The sequence below is a fragment of the Puccinia triticina genome, chromosome 9A, assembly GCF_026914185.1.
Source record: "Puccinia triticina chromosome 9A, complete sequence".
In the NCBI taxonomy this organism is placed as follows: Eukaryota; Fungi; Basidiomycota; class Pucciniomycetes; order Pucciniales; family Pucciniaceae; genus Puccinia; species Puccinia triticina.
In genome coordinates this window covers 495645-513494 of record NC_070566.1, presented here as the reverse complement: position 1 = coordinate 513494, position 17850 = coordinate 495645, and the positions used below count along the sequence as shown (strand labels likewise).

Sequence of the window (17850 nt, the reverse complement as noted above, 5' to 3'; positions counted from 1 at the left end):
CAGTAAATCAGAGTTGTAAAGTATGTACAGAATGACTGATAAGGGGGAACCCTGCGGGAGTCCCTTCTCAATCTTAAACTCAGCTGATTCAAAGTCCGCCAGCCGCAGCTTTGTGCGGCGACCCTCCAAGAATCGTGCTATGATCTTCCAAAGGTACGTCGGGCATCCTTTTTGTCGAAGAGAGTGCACGAGGCGCCGGGGGTCGACCGATGGATAGGCCGACTTCACGTCGAGGAAGAGGGCCGAGACCGTTTTACCTTCCCTCCACTTTCTCTTCACCCACATTGTAAGCGCCATCAGCGCGTCGTCACACCCCTTCCCTCGACGACCTCCGGAGTGTCCGTCGGGGATGATGGTGTTGGATTCTGCCCAGAAAGTGAGACGGTCAGCAAGGACGGTCTCGAACACCTTACTGGTGGAACTGAGTAGGGCAATTGGTCGATACGCCCCTGGAACGGTGTAGTCAGGCTTTCCAAATTTCCGGATGATGACGGTGGTGGCGGTGCGCCACCCGGTGGGGAAGCAATCCTCCCTGATGCACCTATTAAAGAAGGAAGAAAGGGGGTCAGCAATCTCGGGTGCCAGAATCGTGAGAACTTCATTTGGGATGCGATCCGGGCCTGCGGCCTTTTTCTTTGCCAGTCTACTAAGGACCCCTGCCACCTCCTCGCCCGTGATGGGGGGGTACACCACAAAAGAGGAGGGTTCCGCTGGGGGAACATCCGACAGATCACATGTGCTTTCAACAACCGAAGTGCCGGCGAAGAGGAGCGCCGCCTGCTCCTCCTTGTTTGAGGTGAAGCCGCCGATCGAGTTGCGCAGTGGGAGAACGCCTCCCCCGCTCCTTGGTTTGGTGAAATGTAGGGCCTGAAAGACCGTTGTTGCGTCGGTCGAAGCCAGAAAGTTCCGCCAATGCTGTTGTTTGAGCCTGTTAACCTCTCCGCGGAACCTGTCGTTCCAATAATTGAAACGGTCAGTATTGACCTGTGTAGGGGCCATGACTAAAAGGCGCCGGCACTTATTTCGTATCTTAACCAAGGGCCCGAGGATCTCCTTGTCCCACCATTTTTTGATCTTGGCGTGGTCGACTCGTTTCCGTTTTCCCTGAGCCAGCCAGGCGTTGAGTAGCCCCGAAGTCAGCCTCTCCTCAGTCTCGTCAATGCTTAGATGTGGTGAAAGGGAACTTAGCCGGTTGAGTGTGTCCCGTGCCGTTTCCCGTAAACTCTCTCGGTCCAGCTCCGCCGGCCTGGGGGCCGCCACCCGGTATACCGGTGCCGGTGGGGAGTCTCGTAGCTCCGTGATGAGCTTCTGGTGATCTGACCCGTGGTTGTCCGAGGAGGTCAGCGTACGGAGGATTAACTGGGAGGCGCGGAAATTTGACCACGTGAGGTCGATAGTAGTCCTCGATCCCCGACTGGAAATGAATGTGGGGGCGTCCTTTTCAGAAATCAGCCTAAACCCATGTCTGCCGCACATCTGAACTAAAGCCTTCGCCTCTTTATGGGCGTGTGTGTAGCCCGGTGGGTTCCAAGATCGGTGGTGGAGGTTGGAGTCCAAACCAATGACCGATGCCACGCGCCGGTCGTTGGCGACTTCCAGCCAGCTCCTGATCCGGTCGACTCCCTTGGTTGTGCCTGGTGGATTGTACGCATTCAAAACCCTCAATCGGGTCCCTGTCAGCAAGGTTAACTCTAAGGCAATAAAAAACTTACCGCTGCCTCCCAGGACATTAATGTCCTGAGAGGCAATTGACTTCCGAACGTAAGTCACCGTCCGGTGCTTGTCCTTGAGATCTGTTGGTCGATGTTCCGGGCTACAAAAGGTCCACCAAGCCTCGTGGTCGGGAGGAAGACAAGTCAGCGGATTGACCCAAGGTTCTTGAATAATAAGAGAAACCACCGAGCTAAGCTCAGTGTTGAGAATACTGTAGGTTGTCGCTCGGCTATTATGGCAGTTCAACTGCACAATAGAAGAGGGCACAAAGTCTTTATTGCTTGGCACAAAAAGATGAGTATCTACAACTGAGGAACTAGGAACAACAGGGGTTAGTATTGGGCCTATATTATTCATTGCGGAGGTGATTTTTAGAAAGTAGCCATGCCCGTTTCACCTCACACGCCTTATCAAAAGGCGTGTGGGTTTCCCAAACTCCCTTCCCCTTGCCGGCGTCCTTACAGATCACACACAGCTTTCCTCCTGAGCTTGCTGCCTCCTGGCAGTCCCGAGTCTCGTGCTTAGCTCCGCATTTACCGCACTTCGGGTCAGCCCGGCACCATTTGCCAAAGTGGCCCATTTGCAGGCATTTGAAACACTGCGGCGGCAATTTCTTGAATCGTTCGGCCCTATGAAAGCAGCCACTCAAAAATAATCCTCGCTGTTTAACCAATAGGTCAGCGGTTGCAGGGTCAGTGAAAGATATAACAATGGTACCGGCCTGCCGAGGGTCCGTCGGGTCCCTGGAGCCTCCCAGCCATCGGATCCTGAAGATTTTTTCTGAACCAAAATTGTTGTTGTCCGCAGCGATGGCGATCTTACTCGCTGCCGCGTTGACGTTGAATGTCCGGGGAATCCCGTGGGCCAGGACCGAATATGTGCTTGGCGACGCTTCTAAGTCGGGGTGAACCTGCTTGCTCCACTCATGTTTGTTGCGCATCAGCCACTCTTTGTGTTGGCGGTTTTTCGAGTAGAAGGACACGTCACCAGATGGCAGGAACCGGACGGCCTTAACCGTAACCTTCTCGCCCTGGACGTTGGCGTTCATCTTGTCAAGGACCTCGTTCGCTTTCCGGACAACGATTTCAGCGTCTACTTCCTTCAGTGGTGTGGTGCCCGCTCGGGCGTGAATGATCGTCAGGCCCGGCCGAGCCGCTGTCATCTCAGTCTTGGTCGGAGGGGGGGGCGGGGCTTTCGGCTTAGCTGCAGTCGACGCGTAGGATTTGACCGTTGCGGGTTGTTTTCGCGTCAATTGTCCTGCCTCGATGGTTGTGACGCGTCCTGGTAGCTCGCGAAGGTCCGCCATCGCGAGTTTCATCTCCTGCATGGTCTGGCGCATTTCTTCCATCGTACGTAAGATCATGCGCTTTTGCTCGGCTTCGCTGTCCAGGAGCTGAAGTAGAAAGGACATTAGCATCGTGTCCATAACAACTTTTCCGTCATGGGTTTGGTTTTCTGGGCGGGCCAGAAGGGATCGGAGGAATGACGCCGACGTGGCCTCGGTCGCTGGAGTCGCAGGGGGCGCTGGCAGACGGGTTTCGAGGAGCCGACTCGGTTCGGGTGCGGAGGTCATGACGATGTCAGGCGACGCGTCGTTGGCGACAGGCGCGTCTCGAGGGTTGTGAATCGAGTCCGAGAGGACCTGAACCGATTCAGAGCGGATACCGGGAGGGGGGTCGAGGGGTGGGGGGTCGCCAGTGGGCATGGGGGGAGGAAGTTCTGTCAGGGGCGAGGGGTGTATTTGGGATTTGGGGGTGTGTGGGGTAGATTTTAAAAATTTCGGCGTGGTTGCGGACAGAACTGATTACATAGTTTGGTTGATGAGAAACTAAGAACATTACAAGCTATGTATATAGAAAATATGTAAACAAAGTGACATGAGAAAATGTAAAAATATAAAAATAGAAATAAACACATATTTTGATATAACAAAGGGGAGCTGCCCAGCCAAACCTTTTTGCTTTCTCAGGATTCTCAAAAGCTGCATCTGCTGGTTTTGGTGGCTGATTTGCAAAATTATGTAGTCCTAATCTGTCCTAATCCTCTCCCTGTGGGAGAAATCTCAATGCTATGTATCGACCAGGCCAAATGGGTGTTCCCCCGATCGCAGCGGGGACAAGCTGGACTTTGATAAGTTCGGTGTGCTTTGAGGAGACAATGGGATATGTCCTTCGGCCAGCGCGCTGAGGAAGATGTTGCTTGACCAACGACGCGTTCGATTCCCCGGCCGCCGTTTTTCCAGGCCACGCACTCCGTCGATGGCGTGTTAGCGTTTCCAGTTAGATTAACCGCCCCCAGTCTCGCTTCACCCGGGGATCAGTGTTTTCCTGCAGCAAGACAGTGCTCAGCAGGCACGCGCATACACCCGATCGATCGAAGCGACAGCAAGCGATCATGGCCGGCTCGATCGACCCCCGTGACTTCGAACGAAGGCCCTCAACCCCAGTCCACTCACGAGCAAGCCCAGACAAGAAACCCATCTGCTCGGGACTCTTCATCCCCCCAACCGCAGGCCCAGCAACACCCACCCTGAACACCACCAACTCATCATCCAGATTCACCCCGACCAGGAAACAGCCACTCCAGACCACCAACCAGAACACCACCACCACCACTCAGATCAGGAAAGCTAGACCCCAGTCTGCTATCATCCAGCCATCATCCAGCCCACTCAACTTGACCACCCCAACTACCCCAACACGAATCAGAACCACCTCACCCCTCATAACAAGACCGGACCCCGCCCTCAGATCACCTCAATTCATCCCTCATCAAACACTGCCCCCCACCTCACTCAACTCGCCATTAAGAGCAAGTCTAACCGCTGAAGCAATCCCCAGAAAGAAGTCGATCCTACCCGGGGCTCCGAACCCGCTGCACCACAACAGGCTGAGAAGCTTGAAATCATCAACCTCATCCCCATTCTCAACCCCCCTCTCCTCTAGCAGCCAATCTCCAGCTCTCCTCAATCAATCCCCCTCTCTCCTCAAGAAATCCCAATCTCATCTCAGCCTCTTACAATCTCCAGCCTGCCTCAGCCAATCCCTCTCGCCCTTCCAGCCACCAACAATCAGCAATCAATCTCCTGCTTATCATCTCGCAGCCACTCCGGTCGAGGAACCCCCGATCGGCAAAGCTCAGCTCGAAAACGTACTGGTGGCCATCCGGCTAAAAGGCCTTGTTGATCCGGCGCTGGAGTCGCCGAAGAACTATTGGTCAATCAACTCGGGCGGAACTCAGATTTGCGAATTATCACCTTCCGGCTCAACCCAATCTAGTAGCAATGGTACGGGCACTAACTGGAGCTTCAGTGAGCACTTTTGCATACGTTTCCTCTTTTTACCGCTGGCTGACTCAATTGATGCTTAACAGACAGCGTTTTCGGTCAGAACTCCACGAATGAGGACGTTTACAAGACGTCCGGAGCCAGGGATTTGATACTGTGGGACTTTTTGCTGCTCATGATTTTGATTTTGAACGCTCACTAATTCTATGGGTCGTTAAATTTTCAGATCTGCGATGGCAGGATACGATGCAACAATCTTTGCCTATGGACAAACAGCTTCAGGCAAGACTCATACTCTGACAGGCTCTTTCCACCAACCTGGAATCATCCCACTTTCGGTCCAGGAAATCTTTACATTCATTCGATCAGTAAGAGTTCACTCTCATTTGATTTCGAAAATGATAAAAAGCTGATTATATTTTTTTTCATGACCCACCTAGCATCCCGAAAGAGAGTTTCTACTGAGGGTGTCATACTTGGAAGTCTATAACGAGCAAATTCACGATTTGCTCATTCCGAGCACTCAATCTACCCCTCCGCCAGTCAAAATCCGACAGCAAACAAATGGGATGTTTTTCGCAGATCCAGTCAGAGAAGAAGTCGTGACGAATGTCGGACAGGTGGCCGCGCTAATGAGCAGGGGAGAACGACAGCGGCATGTAGCCGGGACTGACTGGAATGCGCGCTCCAGTCGATCGCACACCATCTTTGGGATCGTGATCGAATCGCGATTGTATGGCGATAATGGCGGTGTCAGGAGGAGTAAAGTGTGTCTGATCGATTTGGCTGGGAATGAACGCGCTAGCAGTGAAGTCGAAAGAAGAAGCGAAGGTTCCTTCATCAACAAGAGGTACGGACTAAGTACTCTGAATACTTGATAGCGTTACTCAGACTCAGAACAATTGTCAACTTTTAACATTTCACGATGTTAGCCTCTTAACTCTAGAAAAAGTGATCAGTGGACTTGCGGAGCCGAGCGGACAGGCTAAGAAGCGAAACCAGCACATCCCCTACCGAGATTCGAAACTCACCCAGATACTACAACCATCTTTATCGGGGAAATCGAGAGTGTGTGTGATTTGTACGATGAACTGGACGTTCCAATCGATTGAAGACAGTCGAAGTACATTGCGATTCGCCAGTCGAGTCAAAAAGATCCAAACGAGTGCTGGGGTCAACGAGATCTTATCCGATAGTGCTTTGATGATTCGCTACCGACAACAAGTACGCCCACTCACTACATTTATTCTCTTATCAACTAGCCATAATGTTTCTGCCTGCCCTCAGTTTGCGGTGATCTGACTGCTCGTGTTACTATTTGCCTAGATTGTTGATTTACAAGCTCAACTGAGGGATGCGGTCAACAAAGCTAACCAACCAAATGAGAACATTAACCATTACCAACAAATTCCGCATACAACAAACCAGGTCACAATGGGAAATGAATCTCAAGTTTGTAGCGTTCTTTAAATGAAACATGCAGCGAAAAGCACACACGCATGTCATCATGCTGATATTTGTTTGGACGTCTATTAGCTCGTCGATAGCAACCAGATCGAGAAGGCCGAAGAAGAAAGATCGAAGATCAAGAAACAACTGAACGAATTGCAATCTATCATTTTGAATGCGGATAACTTAGACCAAATTGAGGGTTTATCCAAAGAAACTAGACCTGTTAGTCCGGTCAAGAAGCATTCCAATCAAGAATGGTTATCTGGATCAGATTTGGAATCGGAAGACTCAGATGTGAGGATCCCTTCTTTATAAAAATTCCCTGGTGCACGACGCATTTGTGGACTGACCGATGATGCTGTTCTCTAGGAAGAAGAAAGTGGAACCAAATCAACAAGAGAAGAGAAGGGCAGAAGAGAGAAGTTGCTCGAAGAAAAGGTTGAATTGCAAGCGTATGAAATTGCTTGCTTAAGACTTGAATTGATTGGATTGAAATACAAAACGAAAAAACACCAACCCAGACATGAAGCCCCAAAACAAGAAGCGGCGGATAAGCCAACCAGGGACCGGGATGATACTGAAGCGAGAGACGAAATCCAAGATAAGGAAATCGAAGACGCCATTAAACGCGTGGCCGAATCTCGGGAGTATCTTGAAGATCGCTTGGCTGAACAGGTGAGCGCGCGTGGCCTATTAACTAAAGGTTGAATCAGCTTTCTTATACATCGTGCCTTCAATCAAAAGGCTCTCGAAATCAAAAATCGGAAAAAGTTCACTCAAGAGGTTATAAATTTGTTGGATGCTTCTCGTGCTGTAAGTCCTTTTCTCTACAAAAAAAAAACTTAAAGAGACATGGTTTCACAAATTAACGGTCGTCTTGTTCTGATCCTTTTCGGTTTTGGTTTCGATGAAATATCGATAGAAATCGAAAAAATTGGAACTTTTCGTCTTGAAGCAAATGGAAAAGGCGACGCGGCGATTATCCAAGATTGAGCGAACCGCCTACGGTGATAATGATCATCATCAATCTGAGAGAGATGGAGGAAGGGGGAAATCAAGCAGAAGGAGATCCAGCTCAATCAATACTAATCCCTATGGACTCTTACTGTCGAATCCATCCTCCCTTAGCCAATCAGCTGCAAACCCCCAAAATCTCGATCGACATCAGGACAAGTTGATGGCCAAGCTTCAGAACAACAGTTTCCATGATGATCATGATGGAGCAGAGACCGATGATCAAGACATTTCCACTCTGTTATCAATTGTAAATGAGCAACCCGAGTTGGAATGTATTAGAATGAGCTTTGGTGATGCCGGCGGTGGTAGTCTAAGTAATGTCGCCTGCAGTAATGATCCTAATCGTCTACATTGTTAGTTTATGTATATCATGTACACAGTCGCGCCAACTAAGATTCTTATTAACTCGTTTTCTTTTTTTTTTCCGTTGGTTATGTACCTTCTTATTTGGCCGCCCATCGCGTCCATGCTCATCTTGCAACTTACGCACCCGCTTCTTCTTGCTCTGGCTATCCTTCCTTATCTCCATAATCTCTTGTACTTTTTGTTGTTGTTTGAGAAAGCTTTTGTGGCCTGGGTGCTGTTCCTGTTCTCGCTCTTCCATCGGATCTGTTTCTTTTTTTGACTAGAAAGATTCCGCGCTCCATCTGTTGTTCTTGCTTTCCCTTTTGCTTTTTGCATAATAGATACCCTGTTAGTTTGACTGCCAACCAGGCTTCATATTTTTAATATAACCACATTCTACTCTCGTGTCCAACGAGATCCAGCGTGACACAAAACCCATCAAATACTGAAAATGTTAAATATGTATTTATGTAAATGCATATCTCTATGTGTACCGGCTCCGGTGCACAAATGTGCTAAGAACTACACGGCATCTGCCCTAACTCCGAGGGCACATGCTCTTAACTCAAGCCGCCTTTCAAGATCACCCTCATTTCAGACTTTGTCCTGATAGTGGGTGGTCCTGTCTTTGGGTGAGGCCTTTTTCCGCCTTCAGTCTTCGCCATCACTCGTTTTAACTGAAATAGCTGATCCACCATAAGCTCTTCCAGAGTCATACAATAAAATCAAGAGCTCTTGTTACTTTTCGGTGAATCTGACACAACAAATTAACCGTAAAACATAGCCCAGACATTGCAAGGATCTCTTCAGAGCTGAACTGAAACTTACTTGTTCACAATTTATGAGGGTGCACTGTGCCCTGCTTTTAATATTTTGACTATCAGTCTAATTTCGAAGCAGCTTTCATTTGGCAGTTGGGTGTAATAATTTAAATTAACTTCCACGCTGGGCTGAACCTAACCATCTCATTATTAGTTTCTTGAATAAAAATTACAATTCCTCCTACCCATTCACTACTCTTTTCCAGGCACCGGATTCTTTTCTTCTCTCCCATCCACAATTATTCGCGCCTACAGCCAGTTTTTGAAGGGATATACACTCAGAAATGATGCGTCTTTTCTTTGATGTAATAGTGAAGCAAAACTTACCAGTAGAATAATCATAGCAATCAGAATGAAAATTGTGCATGACAGATTTGTAATAAAAAACACCACCCCCAATCTGAGCCTGGAAGACAAATGATGTGATGTCAGTGTATGCAACCCAATTGTATAAAAAATTCCATTGCTTACTCTTTGAGGTTGTCTTTGTTGAGATAAAACACCAGACCAGTTACCGTTTCCATGGAGAGCGCCATAGACATTGCCAAGTAATGAAACCATAAGAACTCTGTCAAGGCTCAAATTTAGTTTGCTCATCAGCAAAGGGACAACATAAAAAGGAAGGAAAATATGGGAAAAAGAAGAAATTTCTGACTTAGACTTCGTGCTAGTGGCCTCGGACTCGTTTCCAGTAATTTGGGAGGAGGTTCTGAAAGCTTCTCAGAATGATTGGTTTTGAATCCATCTGACTTAAGGGCTGTTGCGTTCACTTGGGAAGACTTGTTGGACTGATAAACTGTGGTAATCAACGTAGAGACACCGATGAAATAGAACTTGCGAAGGGAAGAATGGAGATTAAGATTATGGTGAAGTACTACGTGTTTGAGTGATATCGTAAATGGTTTGAATGATACTTACCAGTATAGAGGGAACATCTATCAAAGCCCAAAACAAACCTATGCGTATCCTGCTTTTGTTTTTTCGGAAGGTATCTGTCATGAAAATTTCATACGCGGCTTGAAGAACATCTTTTTGAGAGTCTGGCAGGACTATCTGGCCATTATCCCAAAGACTGACAGCATCTGTGAGCAGGCCAATCAGGTTACTGTATGAGTCATCTAGTTTACGAATGAGTGTTGCTTTGTGTACAATCAAGCACACCGATACGACAGTGGTAATTGCTGGGAAGCCAATTAGAAAAAAGTTGAATATCGGCGGTGGGAGAAGATGTCTTTTAATTCCACCTTGGGAAGGATTAGATGTACTGGAGACAGGAACGGAACGGAAGGAATGGAAAGGAAAGGAGAGTTTAGCTTAACACGGGGCCTTCAGAGCAGCATATGTAAATTACCATGTACCTAATAAATAACATCGTAAAGGCTTGAATAAAAGTAGCGCAACATGCAGGCAGCTGGCAATATGATCAAATTATGAGCTGATGAAAAGGCGCGCGTATTTAAATTGTTATCAGATGCTGGACACACACATTCATTAATTCGATCCTGTGTAGAGGAAATTTTTTAGCTCCATCGATAAAGGTTGAACACGTTACAGAAGAAGAGAAAAGACAGCTTACCACGAAAACTGACTGGTTTGGCGGTTTAAATTCATGGTATTGAACTGCAGTACGACATAACATTCAAATAATATACCGCCGATCAGGTAGCTCAATCCAATTACTAAGACACTGTTCGCGATGAAAGATAAGAGCACATTAGAGCTTTAGGAAAACTACTTGGCCGGCAGATTTCAATGCGAGTTAATGCTGACTTGTTTAAAATAAGATAGGGGAATCTGTCTAATCAGATTTTCGGCGAAACAGGTCGGACTGGCTTGAGCAAAAATCCTGAAATTAGACATTGATCAAGAGGTAAGCTCACGCGATCCTGAAAATTTTCGCCTCATGATCCAGTTATGACTTTGCGCTACTCCCACCCCGCCCTGCAAGAAAGGAATAGCCAGCATGCCCACGCAGCAGAGAATAATTGCGGCTTGGATGCAAGCAAAGATTATCAAGGCACCGCGCACGATGGGCCCGGATGGAGGTTTTTCTATTTTTTCGAGCGCCAGGGCCGTAAAGGCAAACGGATTGAGACCTTCCGGCGCGTGGTTGATGATATCGAAGATGCGCCGGATCGGCAGCGTTTGGTTTGTCATAATAATGTGGTACTGAACTTAGGCAAGAAGGGATATATATTTAAGTTGTTAAGCTGAATGTGATGCTACGTATTACTAATTAGTAAGTTAAATATGTGGCTATAGATAAATAACTTGGGGGACTTGGATTAAAACAAAGGGGCATTGGTTGGAGAGCTGGGTTGTTCAGTGAATCAAGCTGGGTCTTAGTGGCGAACTCGACAGGATCGTTGTTCAACACTTCAACCTAGCCAATGCGGTAGATAATCCGGGATATCTGTCGAGGGACCGCGGATCAAGCCAAATATCTGAAACCCGAGGTTCCGAAACCTGCGGATATGGACGGATATTCCTGGATCTGAAGCGGGGCTCTTCAGGATGCAAAGGCTCAGCGGAATAGACACGCGCACAAGATGAGAGGAAACTGGCGAATGGCCTGAATATGAAAAGGAACTGGGGGAAAACCCCCCTGCAAGAGAGAGGATACCTTGTAAGGGCACCAGGACAAACAACGCCTGGTTGCAGAAAGGCAACTATAGCCGTAACACCGCGGGGCGAATTCAACAAGGCCGTGGCGCCACGACCGCGCGGCCGTTTTCTTCAGCCCCCGGCCAAACATGGACCCCGAATTACCCCACCATGGCGCCCCCACCGTGGTCCCCTGGGCGCCACGGTCCTCAGGATGGCCCCGAGGCCCGAGCGAGACCCTCGAGTGACCCGGTGTCCTAGGGCGGGCCAGCGGTCGGCCCCCAGGCGCCCCGACCGGGCCGCCATTTTAACCACCACGTAGCAATGGCGGCAAGGCCTTGTAAACGACCATCTCAAAAGGCTCCATCCCAGCTGAGAGCCCGGGAAAACAACTGGTTTTTTTTTTCTATTTCTTTTTTGGACTTCAAATATTTATTCTGCATGAAAAGGGAGTCATTGATTGCTACAGGCAAACAGGTGACATTCCTGCACGCAGCATCACCTTTACAGCTACTGCGGCCACCAAAATTAGGTGCAGCTGCGCGCAGGAGCGACAAGTGACTGTCTGTAGTGTGATTGTATATTTACCCCAACACGGACAGCCCTTTATCAATGCAGCTACAGATGTTCACTTGTGGAGTTCTTTTTGTGGGTGCCAACGGCTGCGCCCTCCAGATCAAGATGTTACGTGACATTCAATCCACAGTGAATTTGCCTCTGCCTGCGGAATGAATGTCATGTAACAGCTTTAGGACTGTGCAACCTGATTACGTGAGATGAACCATTTTTGCACGCGGTGAGGGACACCCCATGGACTCTCTGATGGCAGATGGTGCCATGGGGCGTCATACTCATGGGGATGCATCCAATGACACCCATAGAGAGTATGGTCATAGCGGGCCACTGAGGCATCTTTTCCCATGCAGGGTCAATGGGGTGCCATGGTTGCCGCCACTTGCCCCACTGTGTAACTCCGGACCTAGCCCAATCTAGGCAAAGGAGGCAAAGTGTAACAAACAGATGCAGAACTTTATTCAGGTTCAAGTTCCCAGGACCATCAAAGTTTACTTTCAATAGGAAAAACTTCCTTCTTGTTTGAGGAACTTCCTTAATTTTCCTTTCTTCTATGTTCTTCCTCATACTTTCCTTGTACTGAATTCTGAAAAATTCCTTAGCTGGTTGTTAGACTGAAAATAAAATCTTGAAACCACCAGGAAGCTCTTTTCGTTGTGGCAAAATCTTTGTATCACTGCCAATCAAATCTTGTGAATATCTTGAGAAGGAATCAACCTCAGGCTGAATTTATCCAAATAAAGCCCCACCTAAACTTAATGCTCCACAACAACCTCACAACATATTATATCAAATTCAAAATGAAGCCGGAATAGACTGCTGGTCTGGAAATTCTGCTAGCAAGTCTTTAGTTTTCCTTTATCCCATATACCTTGGGATTACACAAAGCCTCCTACGTCTCAACTGCAAAGCGGGTGGTACCCCACCTGCATATCTGCAGCCCGGCTACAGATCCCAAATTCTTACACCACAGAGCACACCCAACCGCGGTCTGATGTGGGTACTGTGCATCAACCGCGCGGTCCAGCCCACGCAAATCTCAACTTGGATTTGAGTGGTGGTGTATAACATTGGGGATGGCAATTGGGTGGGACCGCCACTGGGCCACCCAAAGTTAAACCCGTCTTTAGGCCAGGTTTGGGTTGGCTTTTGTGGAAAATTTGCAATATCACTAGCCCAACCCAACAGACCCACAACCTCAAGCTTAACTAGGCCTGCACAGGGGGGAAGTGGGAGCAAGCAGCAGAGCTATTGACATCAGTGGAGGCCTATGCCTTATGTCAAAATTCCTGCATGATGAGTTTTTTGATTTGGGCTGAAAGCCCTTTCTCACCCTGTAGCTGGTTTGTTGTTCACATCCACTCAATTTGCTTCAAAGATAAACAAAGGACTTCTTGTTGCTGTTTTGGTTGGTTTTATGTAGTTTTTTTATCACTGCTCATGTTTTTATAATGATTTTTGAAAACCATCAGTTTTTGTCCTGATATGACTTGTTTTGGTGTGCCCAGGTTGCTTGATCCACTCACTACAAGGAAAAGTCAAGAACCCCCTAATAGTTTTTTTTTTAAAAATTGAATCCCATTTTACACGGCCTTTATGAACAATTTTTTAAAAGGTTTGTTAAGCTGACCACATTTGGGTGTTCCATGGCAATCAGAACATCTTTTTAAAAATTTGTTGATAAAGGCCTCAAAATGGGCTCTAAATTTTTCTAAAATTATCTTGTGAACCACCCCCCCACAATATATGTTATATACTGGAGGACTTCCTGTTGAGATCTACAGACCCTGCAGAGCCAGATCTGCAGCCCCTGGGACAGCATTTCCCCGCAAAAATTAAGGTTTTCTGGCTGCAGATCTGACTCTGCAGGGGGCTTCAGATTGACGGGAAGTCCTCCACTGGGCCACTGGCCTAGCTGATGATGCAGTGCCAGAGGCTCTAGATTCGGTTCTGCAGGGTCTGCAGATCTTGACGGGTCTTCGTCCGAGACAGTCCGCAGCACCGCAGCCGAGGAGTTGACAACATTGTATTTGGTCTGGAGGAGATGGTTGCCGCCAAGCTCACGAGATGCTGTTGCTCGCTCCAAACAGACGTTTGCTAGTTTTGTGAGATTGTGAGTGCTGAACCCAGAAGAGTGTGTCCGAGGCTAAAGTTCGACTAGCCAGTGTTGATTACTTTTGTAGGAATGGCAACGATGGCCGAGTATGGTGATCGAGTGCTTGGCAGACGGGCTATGCACACAGCAGCCCTTAGACCGCCAGTCAGTACATAGCCCATCCCCTCCATGCCCCTGCTCGCCCCAGACTGCACCCGCCGACTGACTTCCCTCTTCTCAACACGCTCTGGCTCTCCAGCAGCACGCCCAGCACCATCCCTACGAGTCCATCCCCATGCTGCCCTCGCCCCAGCCGAAGCGCCAGCGCCAGGGTCCCCAACCACACCAACAGCACCCCCAGGACCGCTTGGGCATCCTGCCTGATGTCCTCTTCCAGAACCGCACCTTGAACTCGGCCCGCCAAACCGAGAAAAAGCGGAGAGTCGAGCTGCTATGGTCCTACTTGGCTGGTCCGTCCAGACAATTTGCATCGAGCACTTCCCGAGCCTGACTCCTAAAATCTCTTCACAGATTGGGTCGTCGTCATCTTGATGGCCATCATCTTCGGCCTTTTGGATCGCCTGCACGGTCACCACAGAGAGGTATGTATCTGGGAACCGCTACCTAAACCAAGGAATCTGTCTAATTGAAATCCCACCTCTCAGTTCGATCTCAACGACCCAACAATCCAGTTCTCACATGCAGTCCACGAGCGGATCCCCGTCCCGCTCCTCGGAGTACTCGCAGTCGTCATCCCAGCAGTCTTGATCATCCTATGCAGTCAACTCCTCTTACGCTCTAGTTGGGACACCCACATCGGCTTGCTCGGTCTCGCCCTCTCCCTCGCCCTCTCACTCGTCGTCACCACCACCGTCAAAGTCACCGTCGGACGGCCCAGGCCAGACATGCTAGCCCGCTGCCAGCCCGCTCCAACGGCCTCCAACGCCGGCTTCCCGCACTACGGCCTCAGCAACTCATCCATCTGCACCGCCCCAGTCGACAGCCGCGAGTTTCAAGACGGCTTCCGCAGCTTTCCATCCGGCCATTCGAGTACCGCCTGGGCCGGACTAGGCTTCCTGTCTCTCTACCTGGCCGGCAAACTACACCTCTTCGACCGTCGTGGACATTCCCTCAAGGTCTGGATCTCAATCGCGCCTCTGCTTGGGGCCACTCTGATTGGCATCTCCCGGACGATGGACAACAGACATCACGTATGTTGACTTGACCTGTACTCCCAATACCTACAAACTGATCATAATAAATAAACCTCCGGCTCGTAGTGGCACGATGTGCTTGTTGGCTCGGCTCTGGGAGCTCTGACGGCATGGTTCGGCTACCGATTCTACTACCCAGCTATTTCCTCACAAGACTCCCACCGCCCCTTTTCGCCCAGGATTCCATCACTGGCCGCTTTCTCCGGTCCTGACGATGAAGACAATCGATCGGACCATTCGAGCAGCTCGTTTAGCGGTGATGTCGAGAACCAATTGATCCAAGCTCGTATTAACCCAATCAGCCTACCCCCTACCTCTGTGCACCAAACACCTAAACCTGAACGCGACGACGTTATCTCCTTAGTCTCTCACTACTCAACTCCTACCGAAGCTCGCGGTCAGCAGCCACCCAAACTGGAATAAATCGACAGATCAACCTTTGGCAATCACAATCCTCAAAAGTAATCCAACCGTCTCCACTTCCTTTCTTCTGCTGGCACATCTCTTCGTTCGCTTCTTCTTATCTGGCATTATTTCATCGGACAGCAAAGCTTGCTTGGATCAAAACCATCTGTTTCTTCTTCTCCACATCAACAGCATCTATCATATTTCTCTGCCAACTTGAACGATGTCTATTCTTATCTAACGATGTAGTATATATCTCTAGAAAGATAAAACTGATATGCAGGGAAGTACCCGCATCAAACTATATTATAGCTACCAAAAAAATTACCATATTCACCATCCCACCTGTAACCAATCTATCCGTTCCACCTTCCAAAATCCTTCATCTATGTTTAACTATTAATGCGAAATCTGTTTCGATGAGATTTGTCCATTGCCTTCTCAGGTCTTCTTCTGTTGCATCAAATTGACATTCCTGGCTATCAAGGCCCACATTGATTAGAAGGCACCTGGGTAATCTAAATTTTCCTAAAAAGATCAACACGGTTACATGATTAAAACAGCAAAACTGGAAAGGGGAAGGATAGGCCAATTGTGTGTGCATTTGACGGCAATGACCGACGTGGGCCTGTGGGGCTGAAACGGTCCACTGCTTGCCCCTTTGGAATCAGGAGATTTGGGTCAGCTCTGTTGATTCTGCACTCAGTGGCATGCACTGCACAAAGTGCCTGCAATGTTGTCCGAGCAGTTGTCTGGCAGAGCTTGTCCGACGAGTTCTGTAGCCGGGGCGAACAGAGTGCAGAACTCGGAGCACAATCAATCAAAGATCCATGGGTGCTTTGTAGTCTACAGTCAGTTGAGCATAAAGAAGCAGCAGAGAGTTCCCATTCAACCACTCGCTTTCTTGTTTTTTCTTTTTGCTTGCCGTATGAAGGGGAACGGAACTCGAAGCGGCAAGTCCTCTGGCCCTTGGCATCCGCATGGCCCATCAACGCAACTTTTGCAGGGCTGTTCAGCACACCAAGAAGATACAGCCGTGCTGTTTGTGACTTGTTACTAATATATATGCCCAACTGCGTGCCATTAAATATGTGATATTGAAATGCTGGATACTTTTGATTGAAGCCAGCTGGATTGAAACATTTCTGGGCCAGGTAGCATTCAGAATCATACATACATGCATCAAAATCACGGACGTGTCCACGTAGATGCCCAGGTTATGAATGAGTGGACGCAAGGTTGCCCTAATACTTCCCCGCACGCCACATCTTACCATGAAGAAAGCTTTTCAGAATTGGTTGCTTGTAGCAGCCTTCACTTTGATTTCTTATTTAGACTTCTCAATCAGTCCCAATCCCACACCATTTCATACTGAGCTGCTACCACCAAAAAATGAGGAGACCAACCTACATAGTTCACCACTCAACTTTGCTCTATTGGGAGACCCCTCAATGCAAAATAGCCCAACAGAACCCAACATCTCTGATGATTCCAAGATTAATCTTGATGAACCATATGAAGGTTTTCACCCCAAAAGTAAGCAAAAATACACTCTCATGGTCCAATGTGATCTACAATTTAGCTGAATTGTGCTTTTGGATTGCATCTGTCAATGCTGGCCACTGGTTGCATAAATTTTCATTGCCAGAAGAAATGGTCCCCAATTCAGCCAATTTTCCCCAAGATGGATCAAGGAGTCAAACATATCATAGTAAATTGAAGCTGGAAAGTAAGTCAGAATCTTTGAGATAGGAATCAAGAAACTGCAGATTCAACTTTCTGTCCTGACAAAATTTGTTTTGGTGGGTATGTAACAAGAAGGGATAGAATCATTGAAGTATTCTGAATCCAAATTACTGGTGCTTGAAGATAGCCAAGATGCTGCTCAGACCAGAAATGTTTTGGCTTTGAACAAGCACAGGAGAGATCCAGATCAGGCCAATGAATCAAATTTTTACAGCCAAAAAAAAAATGAAGATTGAACCCCAATGGCAAGAAGATATAATAAACAATCAGGTTTTTCCATCAAGCTCTGTTAAGCCAGAGCCTATGGTATTTGGATTGGATCATCATCTAGGAAAATTTAAAATAGTTGATTTAGATGAAACTTGGGATCCCCTATTAGCATGGTTAACGAAATGCCTTGGAGAGAATAATCAATCATCAGCCATAAATGATTTCTTGTTAACATTTGAAGGTAAATTGAAAAAAGTCAACAAGGTACTAATTCCATATAATCCTCAAAAGATAAAGTTCAAAATCCCAGCAATTGAGCTTATTCAAGTTAATTGTTCAAGACAACCTCCTGGATATTGTAAATTTTTG

The 17850-nt window shown here is 47.9% G+C and overlaps 3 protein-coding genes across 3 annotated transcripts; 2 read left to right on the top strand and 1 right to left on the bottom strand.

Annotated features, from left to right (window-relative positions):
• Positions 1 to 4107: 4107 nt before the first annotated feature.
• Positions 4108 to 7826, top strand: PtA15_9A39 (uncharacterized protein; the record flags this gene model as incomplete). The annotated part of the gene is made up of 10 exons (XM_053172603.1): positions 4108 to 5023; positions 5086 to 5155; positions 5226 to 5367; positions 5440 to 5849; positions 5932 to 6223; positions 6326 to 6451; positions 6536 to 6745; positions 6821 to 7126; positions 7196 to 7264; positions 7374 to 7826. 10 exons carry the CDS (start codon positions 4108 to 4110, stop codon positions 7824 to 7826), a joined length of 2994 nt encoding a protein of 997 aa, XP_053023470.1.
• Positions 7827 to 8826: 1000 nt separating this feature from the next.
• Positions 8827 to 10791, bottom strand: PtA15_9A38 (uncharacterized protein; the record flags this gene model as incomplete). Its single annotated transcript, XM_053172592.1, has 10 exons — positions 8827 to 8883; positions 8962 to 9040; positions 9106 to 9202; positions 9290 to 9467; positions 9553 to 9898; positions 9993 to 10045; positions 10121 to 10136; positions 10211 to 10321; positions 10405 to 10432; positions 10515 to 10791. The coding sequence occupies 10 exons, from the start codon at positions 10789 to 10791 to the stop codon at positions 8827 to 8829; spliced, it is 1242 nt and encodes a 413-aa protein (XP_053023469.1).
• A 3205-nt stretch (positions 10792 to 13996) lies between these two features.
• Positions 13997 to 15543, top strand: PtA15_9A37 (uncharacterized protein; the record flags this gene model as incomplete). Its single annotated transcript, XM_053172581.1, has 5 exons — positions 13997 to 14071; positions 14166 to 14376; positions 14438 to 14508; positions 14572 to 15117; positions 15187 to 15543. 5 exons carry the CDS (start codon positions 13997 to 13999, stop codon positions 15541 to 15543), a joined length of 1260 nt encoding a protein of 419 aa, XP_053023468.1.
• Between the last annotated feature and the right edge of the window lie 2307 nt (positions 15544 to 17850).